A 19532-nucleotide genomic window follows, 5' to 3' on the forward strand; every position below is an offset into this window, starting at 1 on the left:
GATTCAGGAGTCCAGTCTCTTTCTTTCTCCCCTCTTCTCTTTCTTTCTCTTTATTTCTTCAGAATAATCGCTGATGCTGCCCCACCTTCCAAGGGACCCCCTAAATCCCTCTGCAGGGGCTGGCCCCCCACAGCTAAGGAATTTTCTCAAATGCCTTTTCCACATCTTTCAGAGAGATCATATGATTTTTCTCTTTGTTCTATTTATGTGTTGGATCATATTGATTGATTACAATATGGCTAATGTATCCTTATATTCCTAGGATAAATCCCACTTAGAGCTGGTAATGGTGACTTGTGCCTATAATCCCAGTTACGTGAGAGGCTGAGGTGGGAGGATCACTTGAGGTTAGGAGTTTGAGAACAGCCTGGGCAACATAGTGAGACCAACATAGTAAACCCCTTCTCTAAAAAAATAAAAATAAAATAAAAAGTCCCATTTGGAGGTTTATATATTCCCCTCTTATACATTACTGTACTCAATTTAGTAAAATATTTCTTAAGATTCTTTGAATTTATGCTCCTGAAAGAGATTTTTCTTTAAGTTTGCTTTTGGTAATGTCTTTATCACATTTGGTATCAAGATTATGCCAAACTCATACTTGGGAAATGCTTCCCTTTTTCCATTCTCTGGTTTTCTTGTAAGTGCTGTTTCTCCCTTACTTGTTTGGAGAAATTCAATCAATTTTCTGAAACAGAGTTTTCTTTGTCAGACAATTTTTAATAATGGGTTGACATTTTTAGTAGATATTGAGTTACTCGGTTTTTCTATTCTTCTGTAAGTGTTAATAACTTGTGTTTTATGACAAATTATTGCATTTCAGCTACATTAAATTTTGTTGGTGAGAACTTGTTTAGTATCACTTGACTATCTTTTTAATAACTGTAAGATTTTAGTGATGCTTCCTTTTCCAATCTTAAAATTAGTAGCTGTTGCTATGTTCCTCTTTTCCTGATCAACCTTGTCATGAGTTTACTAATTTTTTAATCTTTTGGCTTTATTTACTCTATATTATTTATTTTCTATTAGATTGAACCATTTAAAACTACCAATTTTTAGTAGATCACAATGCTTGACTATCAGCAGTTTCCCAAGGCTCAAACCATTTTTTGTCAATTTCTACTCTTATTTTTATTTTTTCTTTCCTGGTGGATTCCTTAGGTTTGACTTATTATTCTTTTTATATAGTTTCTTGAGATCACTGATTTTCTGGGTTTTTTTCTTTTCTATTATAACATTTAAGGTTATAAACTTTCCTCTGAGTACTGCTTTAGATTCATGCCATAAATTTTGTTAGTCATCTTCATTATCATTCAGTTCAAAATATTAATTCATGCTGTGATTTCTTCTGTCATGAATTATTTAGAAATGTAATGCTTAATGTCTAGGTACTGAATATTTTCTAGTTAGTTTTTATTCCTGATTTCTAGTTTATATACTAGAGAATATACCTTCAATCATGTCAACCCTTTGACTGTTGTTGAGATTTTTATTTATGGCTCAGCATATGGTCAATTTTGGCGAATGTTCCTGTGTACTTGAAAACAATGTCAGTAATCAGTGGGTGCAATGTTCCACACATGTAATTTTGATCAAAATTGATCACTATCAATATTAAGATTGAAAGGAGAACATCACTAAGCAATCATTTGGATTATTCTATTTTGTCTATTAGTTTATTAGTTATACACTCACAGTATCCTTTTCATGATTATGCTGAGATTATAATATGCATCCTTGAGTTACTACATTCGGATTCAATGATAACATCCACCACATCCTTGATAATGCTAGAACTTTATCACATGTCAAGTCCATTTGCCCTTCCAGATTTCATAATATTTTGGAATTTATTTTTAATTCTGTATATATTTTACATTTCATAAGTTATTCCTATTTTTTTGTACAGATATTATTTATACACTTACTTATTTACCCTTTCTGGTACACTTCATTTTTTTGTGCATTTACATGTTTCCATCTGGGATCATTTTCTTTCTGCATAAAGAACTCCCTTTTACATTCCTTCTAAACCAGGAATGCTAGCAATAATTTTATCCGTTTTTATCATCTAAACACAATTCAATTTTACCTTCATTTTTTAGTGATATTTTTGTATGGAGTACTGGATTGACATTTATTTTCTTTCAGCACTTTAAAATTTTGATTTAGCCGGGCTTGGTGGCTCAGCCTGTAATCCCACGCTTTGGGAGACTGAGGTGAATGAATTGCCTGAGCCCGCGGGTTCGAAACCTGCCTGGGCAACTTGGCAAGACCTCATCTCTACAATAAATCAAAAACATTAGCCGGGCATAGTAGTGTGCACCTGTAGTTCCAGCTACTTGGAAGGCTGAGGCAGAAGAATCAACGGAGCCCAGCAGGTCAAGGCTGTAGTGGCTGGGAGCGGCCACTGCACTCCAGTCTAGGTGACAGAGTGAGACTCCAACTCAAAAAAAAAATTAACTCAAACGAATCATGGAGTTAAATGCAATACATAAAACTAAAACTTTTAGAATGTAAGAGAAAAATCTTTGAAATCTAAAGTTTGATAAAAATTTTAGACATGATACCAAAAGCACAATTCATCGGAGAAAAAAAACAATAAATTGCACATGATTGGAAGGTCAAACTTTTGCTCTGCAAAGTTAATGTGAAGTCAACCTGAAGAGTACAAAAAAACAAACTATGGATGGAGAGAAAATCTTTACAAACCACATATCTGACCAAAGATGTACATCAATAATATACTGTATAAAGAACTCTCAAGAGTGAAAACATAAGCAATACAATTAGAATATGGACAAAAGACATGAAGAAACATTTCACTTAAAAGGATATAGAGATGGCAAGTAAGCACATGAAATGGTGGTCAACATCACTAGCTGTTAAAGAAATGCTCATTAAGACCATGATAAGATGATACACACCTATTAGAATGGCTAAAATTAAAAAAAGAGTGACACATCCAAATGCCAGTGCAGATACAGAGACACAGAATCACTCAAACATTGCTGGTGGGAATGTGAAAGGGTACAGCCAGCCAAGAAAACAGCTTGACAGATTCTCACAAAACTCAACATGCAATGAACACAGAAATGTATATGATCTACCTGGAAAAAAATAAAACAAAAAACATAAACAGTACTCTGACTAAAAAGGAATATCTGAATAAATGGAAAAGCCAACCCCATGTTCTTAGAGACCAGACACTGATCGTTCTTTTTCAATTAACCTCTCAAGTTAAGGCAATTCCCTAAAAAGATGAACAGAAATTCTTCTTGTATATAATTTGGATTGTATTGAAAAGTTCATACAAAAAAGAATATAGTAAGAATAATCAGAAAACTTTTGAAAGTAATGAAGAAGAACAAGAACTAAGTCTATGAGATAGTAAAGCAAAGTATACTGTTTGGTAACTACCACAGAGTGGTTCTAGAAAATAAAGACAGAGGAATGAAATTGAATTAAAGAGTACAAAAGCAAATCTCACAATAAACAGGAATTTAGGGTATCATGTGGGTGGCACTTCCATTGGAGAAATTATGATTTCCATAGTAAATAATGTTGGGACATCCAGGTGGACACTTGAGAAAAAAAGGGTTTGATATATTACATATACCCTGCACTAAAATAAATTTCAGATGGTTCAAAGATTTCAATGTAAACATTGAAATAATAAAAGCACTAGAAGAAAATATGGAAAAATTACTTGTATGTTTAGAAGGAGTAAGGCCTTTCTAAGTATGGCGTAAACCTCACAAGACTAATTGTGATAATCATACAAACATTCAACATTTTTGTACAAAAAAAAGTCACTCTAAGCAAAGTGACAAGAGAGGAAATAACTGAGGGAAATGTGAGTATCTCAAATCCCAGCCAAAGAAATAATTTGGGGTGAGCACAAAGTAAGATCTCAGGAGACCACTGGAAGTCTACTACACTGGAGTTTCACAGAGATGGGCCTTGTTGGTCAGGTCCTTCTGTCCCTTCACGTCACAAGAAAGAGAGACAATCACCCCAAATCCTTGCAGGCAACCACCATCAGCCACAGCAAATACAACCAGACATGGCAAATGGGCAAAGTCAGTCAAGTAAAAGGACCACTAATGGTCCCCAACCCTCATTTGCGAATAGCACTAGGTGTTTCCCACCTTCATTCTCAAGTAAAAGCACTGTAAACCCCTTTTCAGTCAGAAAAAAAGAGTCCAAAACACGCTTTTTATTTTTAGGACAATTCTCTGCTGGAACTGTGAGGAAGCTGGCAGCTACCTCTTTCTGTCCATCACCTCCTGACAGAGCTGCATTCTAGCAGTCTCGCGAGCTCAAATCTTGCCTGAGGTCGAATTATAACTTTGGGTAGGACCACTGATCCCAAGAGGTATGAGTTTGCCTTTAGCAGCTTCAGGAAATAAATATGTTAAAAAAGATTATCTGTTGTCTACACTAAGTATGGACATGCACAATACTCAGAATCTGAATGTGCACTCATCTTTCTCCCTCCCTCTCTCCTTCTCCCCTCTCTTCCTCCCTCTCTGTCCCTCTCTCCCCTTCTTTCTCTCTCTCTCTCTCTAGCTCTCTCTCTCTCTTTCTGTCTTCTGGAACTATAATCACACCATTAAATGGTTCTGCCACATTCGTAGTGCAGTCAAATATTGAACACTGTGTGAAACATCAGCCTGTGGATTTATTGAATTTTTCATTGTGGGCTGGTTACCATGGCTTTTCAAGAATTCAGACCATAGGAGGGGATGTTATAAACTTAGAAATATTATCTATTTTCCATTGCCTCCAGTACAAATGTCTACCAAGGAAAGATGGGAGGAAAGGCCACTTTTGGGGCCAAGTCACAATAAATTTGGGCACAGAGCAAAGCAGTTCCCAGTTAAGAAGCTCTAGTGCAGAAAATTAAATGAAGATACTTACAACTCCCAAGTTTGGAAAAGTCACTTGAGAGACCTGGAAAAGGAGAACCAAATAAATGGTGCACTGCCTCTGTCCAATGTCCAGCAGGAGGTCGTAGCCTACAGCTATGAACTCCAACATGCGTGAACAGACATCAGAGCGTGAAGCTGTGGGACAGCTGACCAGGCCACTTCAGGATTTCTGTGGGCCCCGAGCACTTCTCCTTTGTGTACACTATTAGTATTCTATTGCTCCTGCACACTTAGTGGTTTAAACAACACAAATTTACTCTCTTACAGTTCTGGAGGTCAGAAGTCCTAACATCAAGGTGTCACAGTCTATGTCCTTGCCTTTTCCAGCTTCCAGGGGCAATGGTAGGCCTTGCTTATGGCCTTCTTCTTCTTCTTCTTTTTCAAAGCCAACCACAACCAAGTCCTTCTCAGGTTGCCATCTGTTTTTTTCTTCTACCTCCCACTTCCAAATTTAAGGACCCTGAGATGACACTGGGCCCACCCAGATAATCCAGAGAAATCTCTCTACTTTAAAGTCAGACAATGAGCAACTCAATTCCATCTGCAACCTTAGTCCTTTTTGCCATGTACCATATTCACAGGTTCTAGGGATTTAAGATGTTGACATCTTTGGGGATAATCTGTCAAATAAACCCCTTCTTCCTTAAAAAAACAAAAATTTTTATCATATTTTATGATAGTGATGGTATAGAGATGAAAATATTAACATTCCTTCTTAAAGTATTTTATTCAACCTAAGTGTTCTTTTTTTTCTTCTGGTTTCAAAAGTAATTAAACACTTATCATGAGTCCCTAAAAGTTACAAGGCCCAGGCACAATGTCCCCTCTATCTGAGGGGTATGTCGGCCCTGGGGCAGCCATGCAATGGTCCCTGGCCCCAGTCTCAGGTGAAGGACAGATAAGTGCATTCACAGAGCCTATGGAGACATCTGCACTTGTACAAGCCTCACAGATGGAGCAGAAAGAACAGTATTTCACTATGAGCCTCAGGGGGTGCTGTGGTTTGAATATGTGTGCCTCTAAAATTCATATGTTGGAACCAAATCCCTAATGTGGCAGCATTAAGTGATGGGCCTTTTGGGAAGTGATTAAGTAATGTGTAATCAGCCCTCATGAATGGATTCATGCCCTCCTAAGAAGTTGAAGGGAGCACCTGAGTGCCCTTCAGTCCTTTCTGCCAGGTGAGGACACAGCATTTGCTTCCTTCTGAGAATGCAGCAATAAGGTGCCATCTTGGAAGCAGAGAGTCACCCTAAGCGGGCAACTTATCTGCCAGTGCCTTGATCTTAGACTACCCAGCCTCTAGAACTGTGAGAAATAAATGTATATTATTTATAAATTACCCAGTTTAAGGTATTTTTGCTACAGTAGCCTAAGACAGAGAGTTGAACAATGTTTCTCCTAGAATTTGCATCAGCTTCCTAATCCAGAAACTAGGAAAAAAAAAACAACAATGTTTCTTAGACTTTCTAACCCTCAGGTTCCCCATCTATGCAACAGGACAAGAAAGGGACCTACCTGTGCAGCGTTATTTACTGGGAGCACCACAGGAGATAATACAAGCCAAGTGCTTAGCAGCCCTGGTCTAAGAAACCATCACGTTTTTATTTAAAGAAATTTCCTGCCAGATAAATGTATTCCAACAAATATAGATGTGTCTCAGGAGTATTTTCATAAAATGTCAGAGGCTACTTCTTCACCATAACATTATTTCATTGCAAAGCCTGTCCTGGGAACCTCTGGAGGCACTGGGGGTACTGGAAGTCCTGGCTGTGGATGAATGGTGAAACAAGGCTTGGGGAGGATGCTCAGGGATGGGTGGAGGTGAGATGGGACCACCTCAGAAATAAGACCAGCTGCAGCATATTGAGTCTCTGCTCCGTGTCCAGAATGTACTCAGGGCTCTCCAAAGGCATCTCACTGCACTCACAGCAAGCTGAGAAAGTGAGGCATCTCTTCGTCTTCCAGCCCAGGACACAGAGGCTTAGAAGGGAAAAATGACTACCTGGACCACGCACCTACTCAAGGTCAGTGGGAGTTACTTCCCAGTTCAGGACTCTAAGACGACACAGCACAAACAAGGCCACCAGAGAACCCAGAATGTGGACTGAGATTTCCAAGAGACAGAGCACATTTTGGCTGGACTGGAGAAAAGAAAAAGGGATGGGGAGGTGGGGGGGGGGAACTGCTGGCATGTAAGCAGGACCCTCCACAAAAGGGAAGAAGTCATAAGAAAACAGCAGCAACAGTAGACTCTTAAAACCACTCACCATGCACCAAGGGCTAGCATAACTGTTTGGTGTCAATCAACTCATTCATTCTCCCCAGCAATTCTGTGTGGTAGCTATTAATACATCTCCATTTTTCAAATGAAGAAACTGAGGCACAGAAAGGCTCGGAAACACAACCAAGCACATGCAGTTCAATAGGTGTGCAATTTCAGTCTCACTCCAGAGTCTGCACTCTCTGACACTGGGTAAGAAGCTGGTCATCAAAGAAAGTTGGACAGCAAAGGACGAGATGCATCCTAGTAGGTTTCTTCCACATAGTTTATGCACTAAAGGGCCCCCTACACTAGGCGGGCTCTGGGCTGGCAAGGGCTGTCCAGCCTCCAGAGAACAGAGGGTCGGGAGATCATGTGCTATGCAGGGCTCTAACCTAGCCCTGGAGATTCAGGGACAAACAACCTGGCTTGCTCCCAGGAGCTGCATGGGTGTGAATACAGACAAATAACAGGTTGTCAAATGAAGCCAAGAGAGGACACAGAGTTAGGGATGGGACTTATAAGGTGCTCTGAAAGCCTCTGAGTGTGAGGAGGGTTAAGCCTTCAGGCAGAGGGAACACGCAAGTTCAAAGGCTTTGAGGCAGGAGCATGCTTGGGACATTTGTGGACTAAAAAAGGAAGCCCCAGGGTGGAATGCAATGAGCAAAAGGAATAAGGCAGTGGGAGCTAGTCCCACGGGGAACTGTGGGTTCCTACAGTTTGGCAGATTTGACCTCTCCAGATCTCATGTTGAAATCTGATCCCGGTGTTGTAGGTGGAACCTAGTGGGAGGTGACTGGGTCATGGTGGGCGGATCCCTCGTGAATGACTTGGTGCCATTCTTGACATAATGTGTGAGTTCTCACTCTGTTAGTTCCTCCGAGAGCTGGTTGTTAAAAAGAGCCTGGTACGTTCCTCTCCTCTCTCTCACTTCTTCTCTCACCATGTGATCTCTGTACACACTGGCTCCCTTTTGCCTTCCTCCATGAGCAGAAGAAGCATGAGGCTTTCACAAGGAGCAGATGCTGGTGTTATGCTTCTTGCACTGTCTGCAGAATCTTGAGCCAAATAAATCTCTTTTCTTTGGAAATTACCCAGTCTCAGGTATTCCTTTATAGCTACATGACACAGTAAGACACAGGTCACGGGCAGGGGCATTACAGCAAGAGGACCTCCCACTAGGAAACAGAGGAAAGAAAAGGTAGGGGTGTACACAGCAAGCATCTGGAAGGTTTCCTGGGGAGTCACAGCCAGGGAAAAAGGAAGCTTGAATAAAACAGGGTGGAAGCTTTCTACCAAGCATGTGCTTGGTCGTGTTTCTAAAATGGTTTCCATTTTAGAGATTGCATCATCTGAGATATCACTCATTAGTCATTGACACCCAGAAAGTCGAGTAAGAGCCATGTAGCTATTTGTGAGAGCTTTGTTTAATTTCAAATAACTGCCCCGCATTGTTGAAATTTAACATAAAATTAAGAAACAATAGCGTGCCTGGCCTTCTACTTGAATCTGAAGATGTTTTCATTAAAATCTTTCTATTTCAGCTGGGCTTGGTTACTCAGCCTGTAACCCCAGTGCTTTGGGAAGCTGAGGTGAAGTGGATTGCCTGAGCCTGTGGGTTCGTGTCCCGGCTGGGCAACTTGACGAGACCTCATCTCTACAATAAGTCAAAATTTAGGCAGGTGTGGTAGCACGCACCTGTAGTTCCAGCTACTTGGAAGGTTAAAATGGAAGGATCACCAGAGTCCAGCAGGTTGAGGCTGCAGTGGCCGGGAGTGGGCCCCTGCACTCCAGTCTGGGTGACAGAGTGAGACTCCAACTCAAAACAACAACAACAAAAAAAACCCTTTCTATTTCACACCAAACTCTACAGTTCAGAAACTGACAGTTTTCAAAGAGGTTAGACAGGAGTTTGGAAGCGTCTCTCTCTCCAGCCCCCCACAGATGCCAAACATTTCTTCTCACCATTAAGTGAGAAGACACAAGGTGACATGTTCTGAAAACACACACTCTCTTTCTCCCAAGAAGACGAGTGAATGATTTATGAAGCCAGCCTCCCTCTGTGCTCTGCTTCCTGAGCTCCTGGCCCAACCTGCACCTTTCCTTCCACCCTCAGCTGCTGTGCAGGGCCAGGCCCACTGGGAGGTACAAGGGAACCGCAGACCAGATACAGTGGAAGAGAAAGGGAGGACGCAGTTGGATACTTCTTACCGTGGAAATGGGAAACTTGACCAAAGAGGGTGGTTTAAAAGGTTTCAGCTTGTCCCCTGCCATGAACCAACGTCTCCCAGCTGCATCTTTCTTTGCCTCTGTGGCATCTCATCTTCATTTCTTCTTCTTTCTTCTGCAACTGCCTCCTCATCTCCTCTCCTGACCCATGGTCCAGCTTGCCCTGGAAATGCTCCCAACAGGGAAAGTGCAGAAGGGCCTGCCTGCAGCCTCAAGATGCCCAGATGTCTGCTCCTCTAGAACCTTCTGCCTGCTCCACCCCCCACCTCAACTCCTTGCACCCTGAGCCCAGGCATCAACTCCACTGCCCCATGGGATTCTCAACTAGGCCACTGCCCTCCCCCGCCCAGCCCCCATCACTTCTGAAGCCTCATCTCTTTCAGGGGCTCTGGAATCTGCCCTCTGATTCCAGAGAATCAGTCCTCTGGCTTGACTTCCTGCACCATCAGCCCTGGATCTCAGCCTCACAGTCTTTCACTCATGATGCAATCCTCTCACCAGCACTTGCGATGACACCCTTGTCCCAGACCTCCTCCAACTGCAACTGCTGCTGACTCTACAGTTCCCTTGTGGACACACTGCCAAGACTGCCCAATGGGATGATGACAATTTCATGTGCCCCTGATGCCTGCTGAACCCCCTCTGCAACTGGAGGAAGAACGTCCCCATTCTTTGTCTCAGCGTGGATCTTACACTCTCTAAGTTTCCAGTCTCTAAACCTGCACCACACTTCCTCTCTGCAGAGGCCCGACTCCTACCTCAAAAGAATGGAAAGCCCTCTGAGTTGAAGGCTCTGAACCCACCTAGGTATTCGCTCCCCCACCTTCTATCTCAGAGCATAAGAGATCCTCCTCCCTTCCAATGTAAGCCCCTCCCCCTGTGGCAGCCCCCAGGGACCTGCCCCCTCAGCCACCCACTCCTCGCTTTGCCCTTAACTGGATCCTCTCCCTGGGTGAAGTACACCATTGTCTTCCCAAGAAGCAAGGAAAAGGATTTGCTTTTCATCTGTCATTTTTTTCCTTCTGACTTTGGTAGCCTGCCCGCTTCTTTCCTTCACCCCACTTCTTCCAAAGAAGCCAACACTCAGAATCCATGCTAAGACTTTCCACTGTCAAACAAGAGAGCTTCTTGGGGCTCAGGGCTGAGTTTCCCCCATCCTTATGTTCTCAGGCACAAAGCCTGGCTCACAAGTGAAGGCTCATTCATTTTCCTCTAATTAGCCTAAGTACCTTTTACAAATGTATCCAACTAGTCAACCTTTCTCAGCCCTCACCCTATAAGCTCATTAATCACATTGCTGCCTTACTTTAAGAGCAAGCTTACAGACTCTCACAAGATACAAAGAATTGTTTTGTCTCTCAAACAGTTGAAATTTAAAAGATTTGGATATTTAAAATTGCCTGTTTTTCTTCCCCAGGTCATTAGAATCATCTGTTCACCTCAAGGGGAATAATTAACTTTTCAATCATCACATTGCTTGTAATTGTAACACTCATATATGGAATATAATTTCTGTCATTAGGGAAATAAAAGATTTGGTTTTATTAGTGTAATAACAGTTCACTAAGTTGCAATGCAGTGGGGAAGAATAATTTATAATTATGGATATTATAAATGTTTTAATATCATTAAGTAATTACATTTTACTACTTTCCAGGAGCATGAATTATTTGGAAAATTATTGAGATTGGAATTGTGGATTTGACATCAACTTGGTTATGAATTTGTCTCAGGACTATGGTGGCTAAGCCTCATGACCTCACAATGTCATTCTTTCCATCTGCATCACAGATCTAATGACAGCTCTCTTGTTGCCACTTCATGTCAGCATGTACTTTGCTGATCCTAGCAGACTTGTTGAGACACTGGATTTGTCCACTGGACTGAAAACTCCCTGCAGGCAGGGCCATTTCTTGCTCACTTTTATATCTCTAAGTGCTTATTATAGAGTACTCAATAAACATGCCATGAATGAATTAATAAACATAGAGAATGCCTTATTCCTATAGAGAATAAGATGACAAATGTGCATTTTTAAATACCAACTATAAAAGTCCTATAAATGAAAAGTGTTAATAGTATTCTTAAATCTGTATTGTAATTCCAAACGTTAGAAAAGTCCTTCTGTATTTCAGCAACCAGATAGAAGCTATTTGAAACAGCAGTATCCTTCTGTCAAACTCGAAGGGGCTAGCAACCCCTTCCCCTTCCATGTCTCAAACATTACCAAGCAAAATGCATCACTCTGTTAGATTAGGGTATGTTTGGCACACTTAACTAGAAAAATCAAACTCTAATTCTAATTCTGCCATTGTTTGTCTTAGTTTTAATTCTAGATCTGGCTGTGACCCTACAGGATTTGAAAAGGAGCAATGAGTGTTTGAAGGAGTGGGCAAGATTGTAACCTGCAAGGAGGCACCCTCGAGCTGTTTAGGAAGTTTTTCTACAGAGGTACTTCGATGAATTTGTCCTACAGGGGTGTTCTGTGAGGGGAGGGGGAGGCCAGGCAGACAACTCTTCCCCTCCCCCCAACAAATTCACAAGGAGCAGCTTTACCTGTGTATATTTGCTAAGCATTTCCAATGAATATTTTATTTGAGAGAAGAAATCTGCAGCTAAAAATAAAGCTTGAAAACACTGTCCTAGTTAAACCCAAAGAGGTATGGAGGCAAGAGGTTTCCACTTAGTGATTATTTATTGTGGGCTGGATCATTTTAAGACATTATAATATAATTTCATTGAACCCACACCACATCCTTATATGATAGAGAACAAGCACCCCACTTTAGAGAACAGAAAACTCAGACTCAGAGAAGGGAAATCTCATAACCAACAAGGGCCGAGAACCCTGATGTGATTCCAAAGCCAAAAATGTTCTAGAACCTTCTATCTCTAGAAGTCTCTGTGACTCTTCAACCTTCTCTTCCTGAGCCGTGCCCTTCCCTTACATTTTAAGCTTCTCATTCATTGAGCATCATAAATTTATTAAACTCATTACCATTCAGTGCAAATTAATCTTCATCAACTCTTTACTTCATAATGATACCCATTGATTAAAGAGTCATTTCTTGCACATCTACTAGATGCTGGGTACTGAACGAGGTCCCAGGGATATAGACCATCAGGATGTGCCTCTAACAACAGGGGAACCACAGACTAGTGGGAAGAAATATGGAAACCAATAAATGGAAATATTAAAAATGGCACCATAGCTATCTTTACTGGATGCTCGGGAAAGGGCCATAAGGAGAGGGAAAGGGGATGATAATACCTGTCTTCTTTACTGTTAGTATTTAATGATACCTATTTTTGACATATTTTATGGAATAGAACCCATTGTCTCCAGCATGATTCATGCCTCTGGGAGAAAAGGGCTCAGATACCAAAATGTATCCTCCTCATGCCATTTCCTCTTCCATCCTTAGTGGAGACAGTACTAGTCCAGGAAGTAAGATAAACCAAAACTCTTCAGATTTTGTTTCACTGTTCCTTAAGAATAATTTGACTTGAAATACATCTAGGCATTCAAAACTTGAATCATAAAAGTAATTCTATACCTTGCCATCTCTTTTAGATAGTTCTGTCCCAGCTAGTCAAGGAAAGATAATGTGCTACTACAGTTTCTTACTTACCCCAAACCCTCTTGTGTTTCTAGTTGAAATGAAAAGTGAACTTTATACTTACCTTGCTCTGATTCTCTAATTCAATAATAATGATCCAATTCCTGTCTCTAGTGACAGTGGTCAAACAGGTTGATATCCAAGTATCAAGAAAAAAATCCCTGTTCTCATCCCTCTGGATAATCTCAAACCAGTTTTTTTTTTCTTTCTTCTCCTTATTTTAGTTTTCTTTTCTCTTTCTTTCTTTCTTTCTTTCTTTCTTTCTTTCTTTCTTTCTTTCTTTCTTTTTCTTTCTTTCTTTCATCTCTCTCTCTCTCTTTCTTTCTTTCTTTCTGCAATCCAACTATTTCTGTCCCAAATTCTTGCTTTTCAGAATACAACCAGTGAAAACAACTGTCATGGTAATAAGCCACTGATGAGAGCAAAATGCATACCATAGAGCAAAAATCAGCAATGAAGTCAAACAGAATATGACACACAAAATTGCACACATTCCCCCATGTTGTCAAAATGCACAAATTACCCTAGTAATTTAGACTAGATCTAGAAACTTATCTGAAGAACATAGCTGAAATGAAGAAAACAGTATGAAAATGCTTTCTTGCAACATGATATATGATAATAGAAAATTGGGACGGGGACGGAGGTGAGGCTGAGTAAATTATAGGCCATTAAAAATGACCACTATGAGCCAGGCTCGGTGGCTCAGCCTGTAATCTCGCGCCTTTGGGAGGCTGAGGTGAGTGGATTCCCTGAGCCCGCGGGTTCGAGACCCGCCTGGGCAGCAAGATCTCATCTCTCCAATAAATCAAAAAATCAGCCGGGTGTGGTAGCGCACGCCCATAATTCCGGCTACTCGGAAGACTGAGGCGGAAGGATCGCCGGAGCCCAGCAGGTCGAGGCTGCGGTGGCCGGAAGCGGCCTCTGCACTCCAGTCTGGGCGATCGAGTGAGACACCAACTCAAAAAAAAAAAAAAAAATGATCACTATGAAGCCTGAGTAACAGCATAAAAATGTTACCTATGTCTTTAAGTTAAAAATAATGTAATTAAATATGTAATATGGTTGCAATATGGAAAAAATATATTTGCATAAGGACTGTGGACTCATGGATAATATTTTAAAGTGTTGCTAGATGTTATAATATTGTCTTTACAATGAAAACAAATTCAGAGGAAAATAGATGATGAATCACTACCTGACAATTGTCACTGCATAAGAAAGTCCCCTTTGCAGGGACAATGACAGGTGGTTAAATGTGAGCATAGATGCCACACTCACCTCTTTTATCCCAGTTGATTTATTAATTTTGAGTTTTCCAAAAATTAAAATTAATCTAGTCATCAAATTAAAGTCTGCCAACAGGTATTAGTAAATATTGAAAGATGTCAAGAAATGAATTTGAGAGTGTAGCATGGGTGGGGGGCAGTCTTTTGGCAGGAGGGTCTTAGCTGACAAGGACTGTGGTCCAAGTCCTGACATTCAAGTGTAGGGCCTTTATGATCTTAGGTTCTCTGTGTAGGCAGAAATTAGAGGAACTATAAATTTCCAATTTAAATTCAGAAAGCATTCAAGGTCCTGTGACCCTGCTGCACCCACTCTCCACAAGCCCCCAGTGTACTGTCCACTTGGTTAGAGCCCCATGAAAACCCCCATAGTGCACCCCTGCATCTGTCTCTACAACCAGTTCTGAGTTGAGATTGACAGTTTTCTTATATCTATTTTTTGTTTATTGTCACATAAAGCACATAACATAAAATATACCATTTTAACCAATTTTTAGTGTACAGCTCTGTGGCATTAAGTACATTCACACTGATTTGCAACCATCAACACCATCCATCTCCAGAACTTCTTGTCATCTCATTATGTACCTCTGTACCCAATAAACATTGACTCCCTACTTTTCCTTCCCCCTAACCCTTAGCAACACCTTTCTACCTTCTGTCTCTATGAATCTGATTATTCTAGGTCCTCACGTAAGTGGAACCATACAATATTTGTTCTTTGGTGATTGGCATATTTCACTTAGCACATGTCCTCAAGGTTCATCCATGTTGTAGCATGTATCAGAATTTCCTTCCTCTTTAAGACTGAATAATTTAGTCCTATGTATGCATACACCATATGAGGCTGAAATCCTCTCTTGGAATTACCACCAGGTCACACTTGTCATTGACCCAGCCCTGATCCCAATCCCAATTTTGAGAAATGGACCCCCTCTCCTTCTCAGGCCTCACACTGCATCATCCTTTACTTCTGTTTTTTTAGTAGACCTTCATTTGAGACCCTGCCTGGGTTTTCAGTCCTTCTTCCCAGAATCTGGATAATTAACGTGCTCTACCCAGGACCATGTGCTCACTGCTTGTTCAAAGGTCCTACCTTGCGCCATGTTCTGCCCACCAGTCAGCTCACCGATATCTTGCCTTGGAGCCAAGATGGCAGCCACCTGCTTAAACTGCATGGATTTGACCACACCTTTGTCAACTTCACTTTACCTGCCAGGCAGGTTCTTCTCTCCCTCTCTGTATGGACTGTGGTGGTGGAGGTGTTCTAAGAGATGCACCTTTCCAAGAGAATCTGTGTCAAGAGCAAGCCCAGCACCCTGCCCACAGTCCTATTTTCTCCCCTTCTATTGCCCATTATCAGATACCTCTCTGCAAATTTCTAGTATCTGTCCAGACTTTCTTGGATCACTAGAACCAAGACACAGGGTCCAGACAGCACAGGTCCAGGGATACTTACAGCCAGAGCGAGTTCCTTCCTTGAGTGATGACACCTGTGAATTTGGCACGTGCTGAGTGTCCACTTCGATTCACTGGTGGAGATCACTCCTTCCCGCACACCATGCTCCATCATAAAAATCATTAATACCTGCCTGGAAAGAGAAAAAGGTATGTCCTTCAAAAATCTCTGAACTGAAGAAAATTAATGTACATCTTTTCCTGAGACTGAGAGGAAGGGAGGTGGGGATAGGAGAAGAAAACAAGAAAGGTGATAAAGAAAAAAATAATTGCACCCTGAACTCCTTATTCTAAATCATAAAAGGGAGTTACTTAGTATTATAAGTTAGAAACATTTCAATATGATAATTCCTCTTTCTTCCCGGTGTGAAAGATGAAGTTTAATGAGTTCTATTACTCATTCATCTAGTGCACATAAACCATCTCCCACATACCAGCCTACACATGCCAGGTGCTGGGGATACAAAGGTGAGTGGTTCTCTCCCAGAAACTCACTATCCGGGCAGAAAGAAGACATGAAAATAGATAAATTAGAAAACAGGGGGGCATGTCTGTTTTAGGGAATATAAACAAACCGCTGTAGGACCATTTAAGGACAGCACAACTAACTTATTCTGGGACAGAAAGCCCAAAGACCAGGAGATATTTGTGTTGATGGTTGAAGGGTCAGTTTGTCTAATAAGTGTTTGTTTATTAGTGTTTAAGTCATTGATGTGTTCAGTATCAACTACTATTACTAAAAAAAATTATTCTATTTTTGTAGAGATGGGGGTCTTGCTCTGTTGCCCAGGTTGGCCTCAGACTCCTAGGCTCCAGTGATCCCCAGCCTCAGCCTCTGAAGTAACTGGGATTACAGATGGGCACCATCATATTCAGCACCCAAATTCTTTTGATCTGAATTTCCAAGGTAGGTAACGTTTCTGCTCTAGAATTTTCCCAATATTATCACCATTGGAAAAGCTAATTCTCTGATGTCTCCCTGTCATAAATGGACATTTGAACTAGGTGAAGCAACCTGGCTTACTAAGACCTTTTCTGAATTAACCTTTTTTTCCCCATGGCTATTTCACAAGGATATAATCAGAGGAGGAAAAAGTCTGAATGTTAAAATTGATAAGCCCATCCATCTTACCTATCTCTGAGCACGTTTCAGCTAAAAATCTGGGGACAGCCTTACTTTTAATGGGCAATTGAAACAGGAACATTGAGAGTCCAGCTATAAAAGATGAACAACTTGGCCAAGGGATCCAACAGCAAAACTCTACCCATCACTGTACCAGCTAACATTGATACAAGACCAAACTACAATGTGTGCCTTCCCAATCCACTCCTGAAACAAACTAAAGGAACTTGGAGAGCAAATTTCAGAGTACTAACTTATCATGGTCTTCTAAAAGAACTACCGTCACAGATGAAGATGAATTAAAGCCATCTGTCAACACCCTCCAGAAACTCTTGGTTAGCCAACGCATCAGTGTCTGGACCCGGAAATGCTGCAAGGTCTCACCTTCTAACATCCTCAAGAAAGGTCACATTTTTCAAGTGTGTGTCACCAGTACTTCAAGTGTTTTGTCACAGTCTAATAATTCTAAAGAAGTGATGGTGCCTCTCTGTCAAGCAAGCCATCTCAGTTCCCAACTCTGCCAGCCAAGCAGGTCACGAGAGCGGTGTGAAGGTCATAATGATATAACCACTGCCTTTTTGTTGTAGTTGTGGGCAGTTCTCCTCCTCATAGCAGAGACTGGCAACACATTCGTGATCTGCAATATCACCATGCGTCTTCTTTCAAGAAACCCTAAGATATATAAGATGCACTTCATTTTTTTGTTGGGGTTCCGTTTTGTAAGCAGCCATGAGACTGGTGTTTAGAACAATTCCACTCATTTAGTACAATGAGCCTTCACTGTGCCTCCACTATAAATCAAGAACTGGCCTAGACAAGAAGAAGTATAACCATGGGGAACATGTAGCCTTGTCTTCTTTGAGTCTACAATGGATAGGACTGAAGCTGCCACACAGTTGATCTTAAAGACAACCCCACACTGTGTGTTGGAGAGACATGTGTGCTCTGACATCTTACCACCAGGGTGAGACATCACGGCCAGTTACACTCTGCAAACTCAGGCAATTTGCCTAAATGCTCTGCACCTTAGTTTCTCCATCTGCTAAAGTGAGGCAATGACACTTTCTCCCTCCGAGTATTCACAGTGCTCGTGACAGAGTCTGGCACACAACGCACGTGTGCTCAAGAAACTAGCATGCCATAAATGTTAGTTATCAGAATATTTAAAACAATGAGTATATGGTTATCACTGTTAAAGTATGAAAGCATGGATGGTTTAGGAATTATTTCAAGCTTTACAAAATGTTAGAGAGACATGATACTATTTCATTTCATTGCTGTCACATTTTCTATACCTTCAAACATCCAGGAGAAAGTTATAAAATCTGAAGAAAGAGGAGACGCATAATCTAAAGTTCTTAGCAGGAACTAAGAACTTAAGTCTTAGTTGCTCCTCCAGGGGACATTTGTCAATGTCACAACCAATGTTTTGGCTATCATAATAGGGCGGGAGGGGGCATGCTAATGGAACCTAATGGGTAGAGGCCAGAGATCCTACTCTGTGGGGTCAGAGGTCAAGATGGCCCCACAACAAAGAGTTGCCTGACCCTAGCCTAAGGCTAAGCAGTAGGAATAGAGCTGCCACATAGCCAGAGAAGTCTGCCCTGTAGAATCATGGAAACTAGAAGGAACTATATTCATGCTGTTCCACCAAAGTCTACTGACTAGGATTTGGAATTCAATATAAGGCTCCTGATTTTGCCAGCCTGGATATTTTCTTTCTGCTGCCAATCTCAGTTCTTTCTGAGCACACTAGACAGTCAATTAAATAGAGTGCAGTGTCAGGGGAATGGAGAGCCCTTCCTGAAGATGACTCATTGGGAAATGATAGCCATCTCTGAAAAATCAATTATGAATTTTAAAACCAGGTGCCTGGGATAATTCAGTGAAAGAGGAGGCACCAGCCCCAGAGATGTCACCAGATTACACCACAGTGCAATAAATGATATTTGTGTGATGCTTATGAGAAACCAAGAAAAGAGTGCATTCATCTCTTTCTGTTTAATAATGTAGGGAAATAGTTGACAAATTCTGGAGAAATTTCAGTTAAAAACTGGTTAAATAAAAGGTTTGATTCCAATAAAATAAAATAAATATAAGATTTGATTCCGTAAAGTCTAAGCTAGTCTTGAAAACACCACTAACATGGAATAACTCTATTATAGTATCAAATAAGTTGAGAATCAATGTAATTTTCTCATCAGTTAAATTAGATGCATCATTATTTTACTTTAAACACACACACACAGACACACACACACACACACACACACACACACACACACAAACGCACACCAATGCACCTAACAGACTCAATTTTGTTTAAGATAAATGTGGAACTTATACTGTCTGAGATCAATCTAATAAGATTTTTCTATTTCAAGATGATAAAATAAAGACATTAGTTTTTCTGCATTCCTCTCAAAAATCACCCCCAAATAAAGAAAACAAGAGACAGAAATACAACTTTGATCTATGGTAAAACTCAAAGGCATTTATAAGTACCAAATTATAATATATAAAACAGAAATCAGATGGAGAAGTCCCAAATGACTCAGTAAGAGAAGAAACTGCAAACCTCAAAGCAGCATAGTGACATGCAAGCCACACAGAACTAAG

The 19532-nt window shown here is 40.9% G+C and overlaps 1 protein-coding gene across 1 annotated transcript in view; it reads right to left on the bottom strand.

Moving 5' to 3' along the window:
• LOC103274985 (inactive carboxypeptidase-like protein X2) overlaps positions 1 to 19532 on the bottom strand; it is a 125166-nt gene that overhangs the window by 58685 nt on the left and 46949 nt on the right. The window contains 2 exon segments of the mRNA XM_021706112.1: positions 15792 to 15837; positions 15840 to 15924. Of these exon segments, the coding sequence (XP_021561787.1) occupies positions 15792 to 15837; positions 15840 to 15924 (131 nt within the window).

The sequence above is a fragment of the Carlito syrichta genome, unplaced genomic scaffold (assembly GCF_000164805.1).
Source record: "Carlito syrichta isolate Samal-C Ts95f unplaced genomic scaffold, Tarsius_syrichta-2.0.1 Scaffold315154, whole genome shotgun sequence".
Lineage (NCBI taxonomy): Eukaryota > Metazoa > Chordata > Mammalia > Primates > Tarsiidae > Carlito > Carlito syrichta.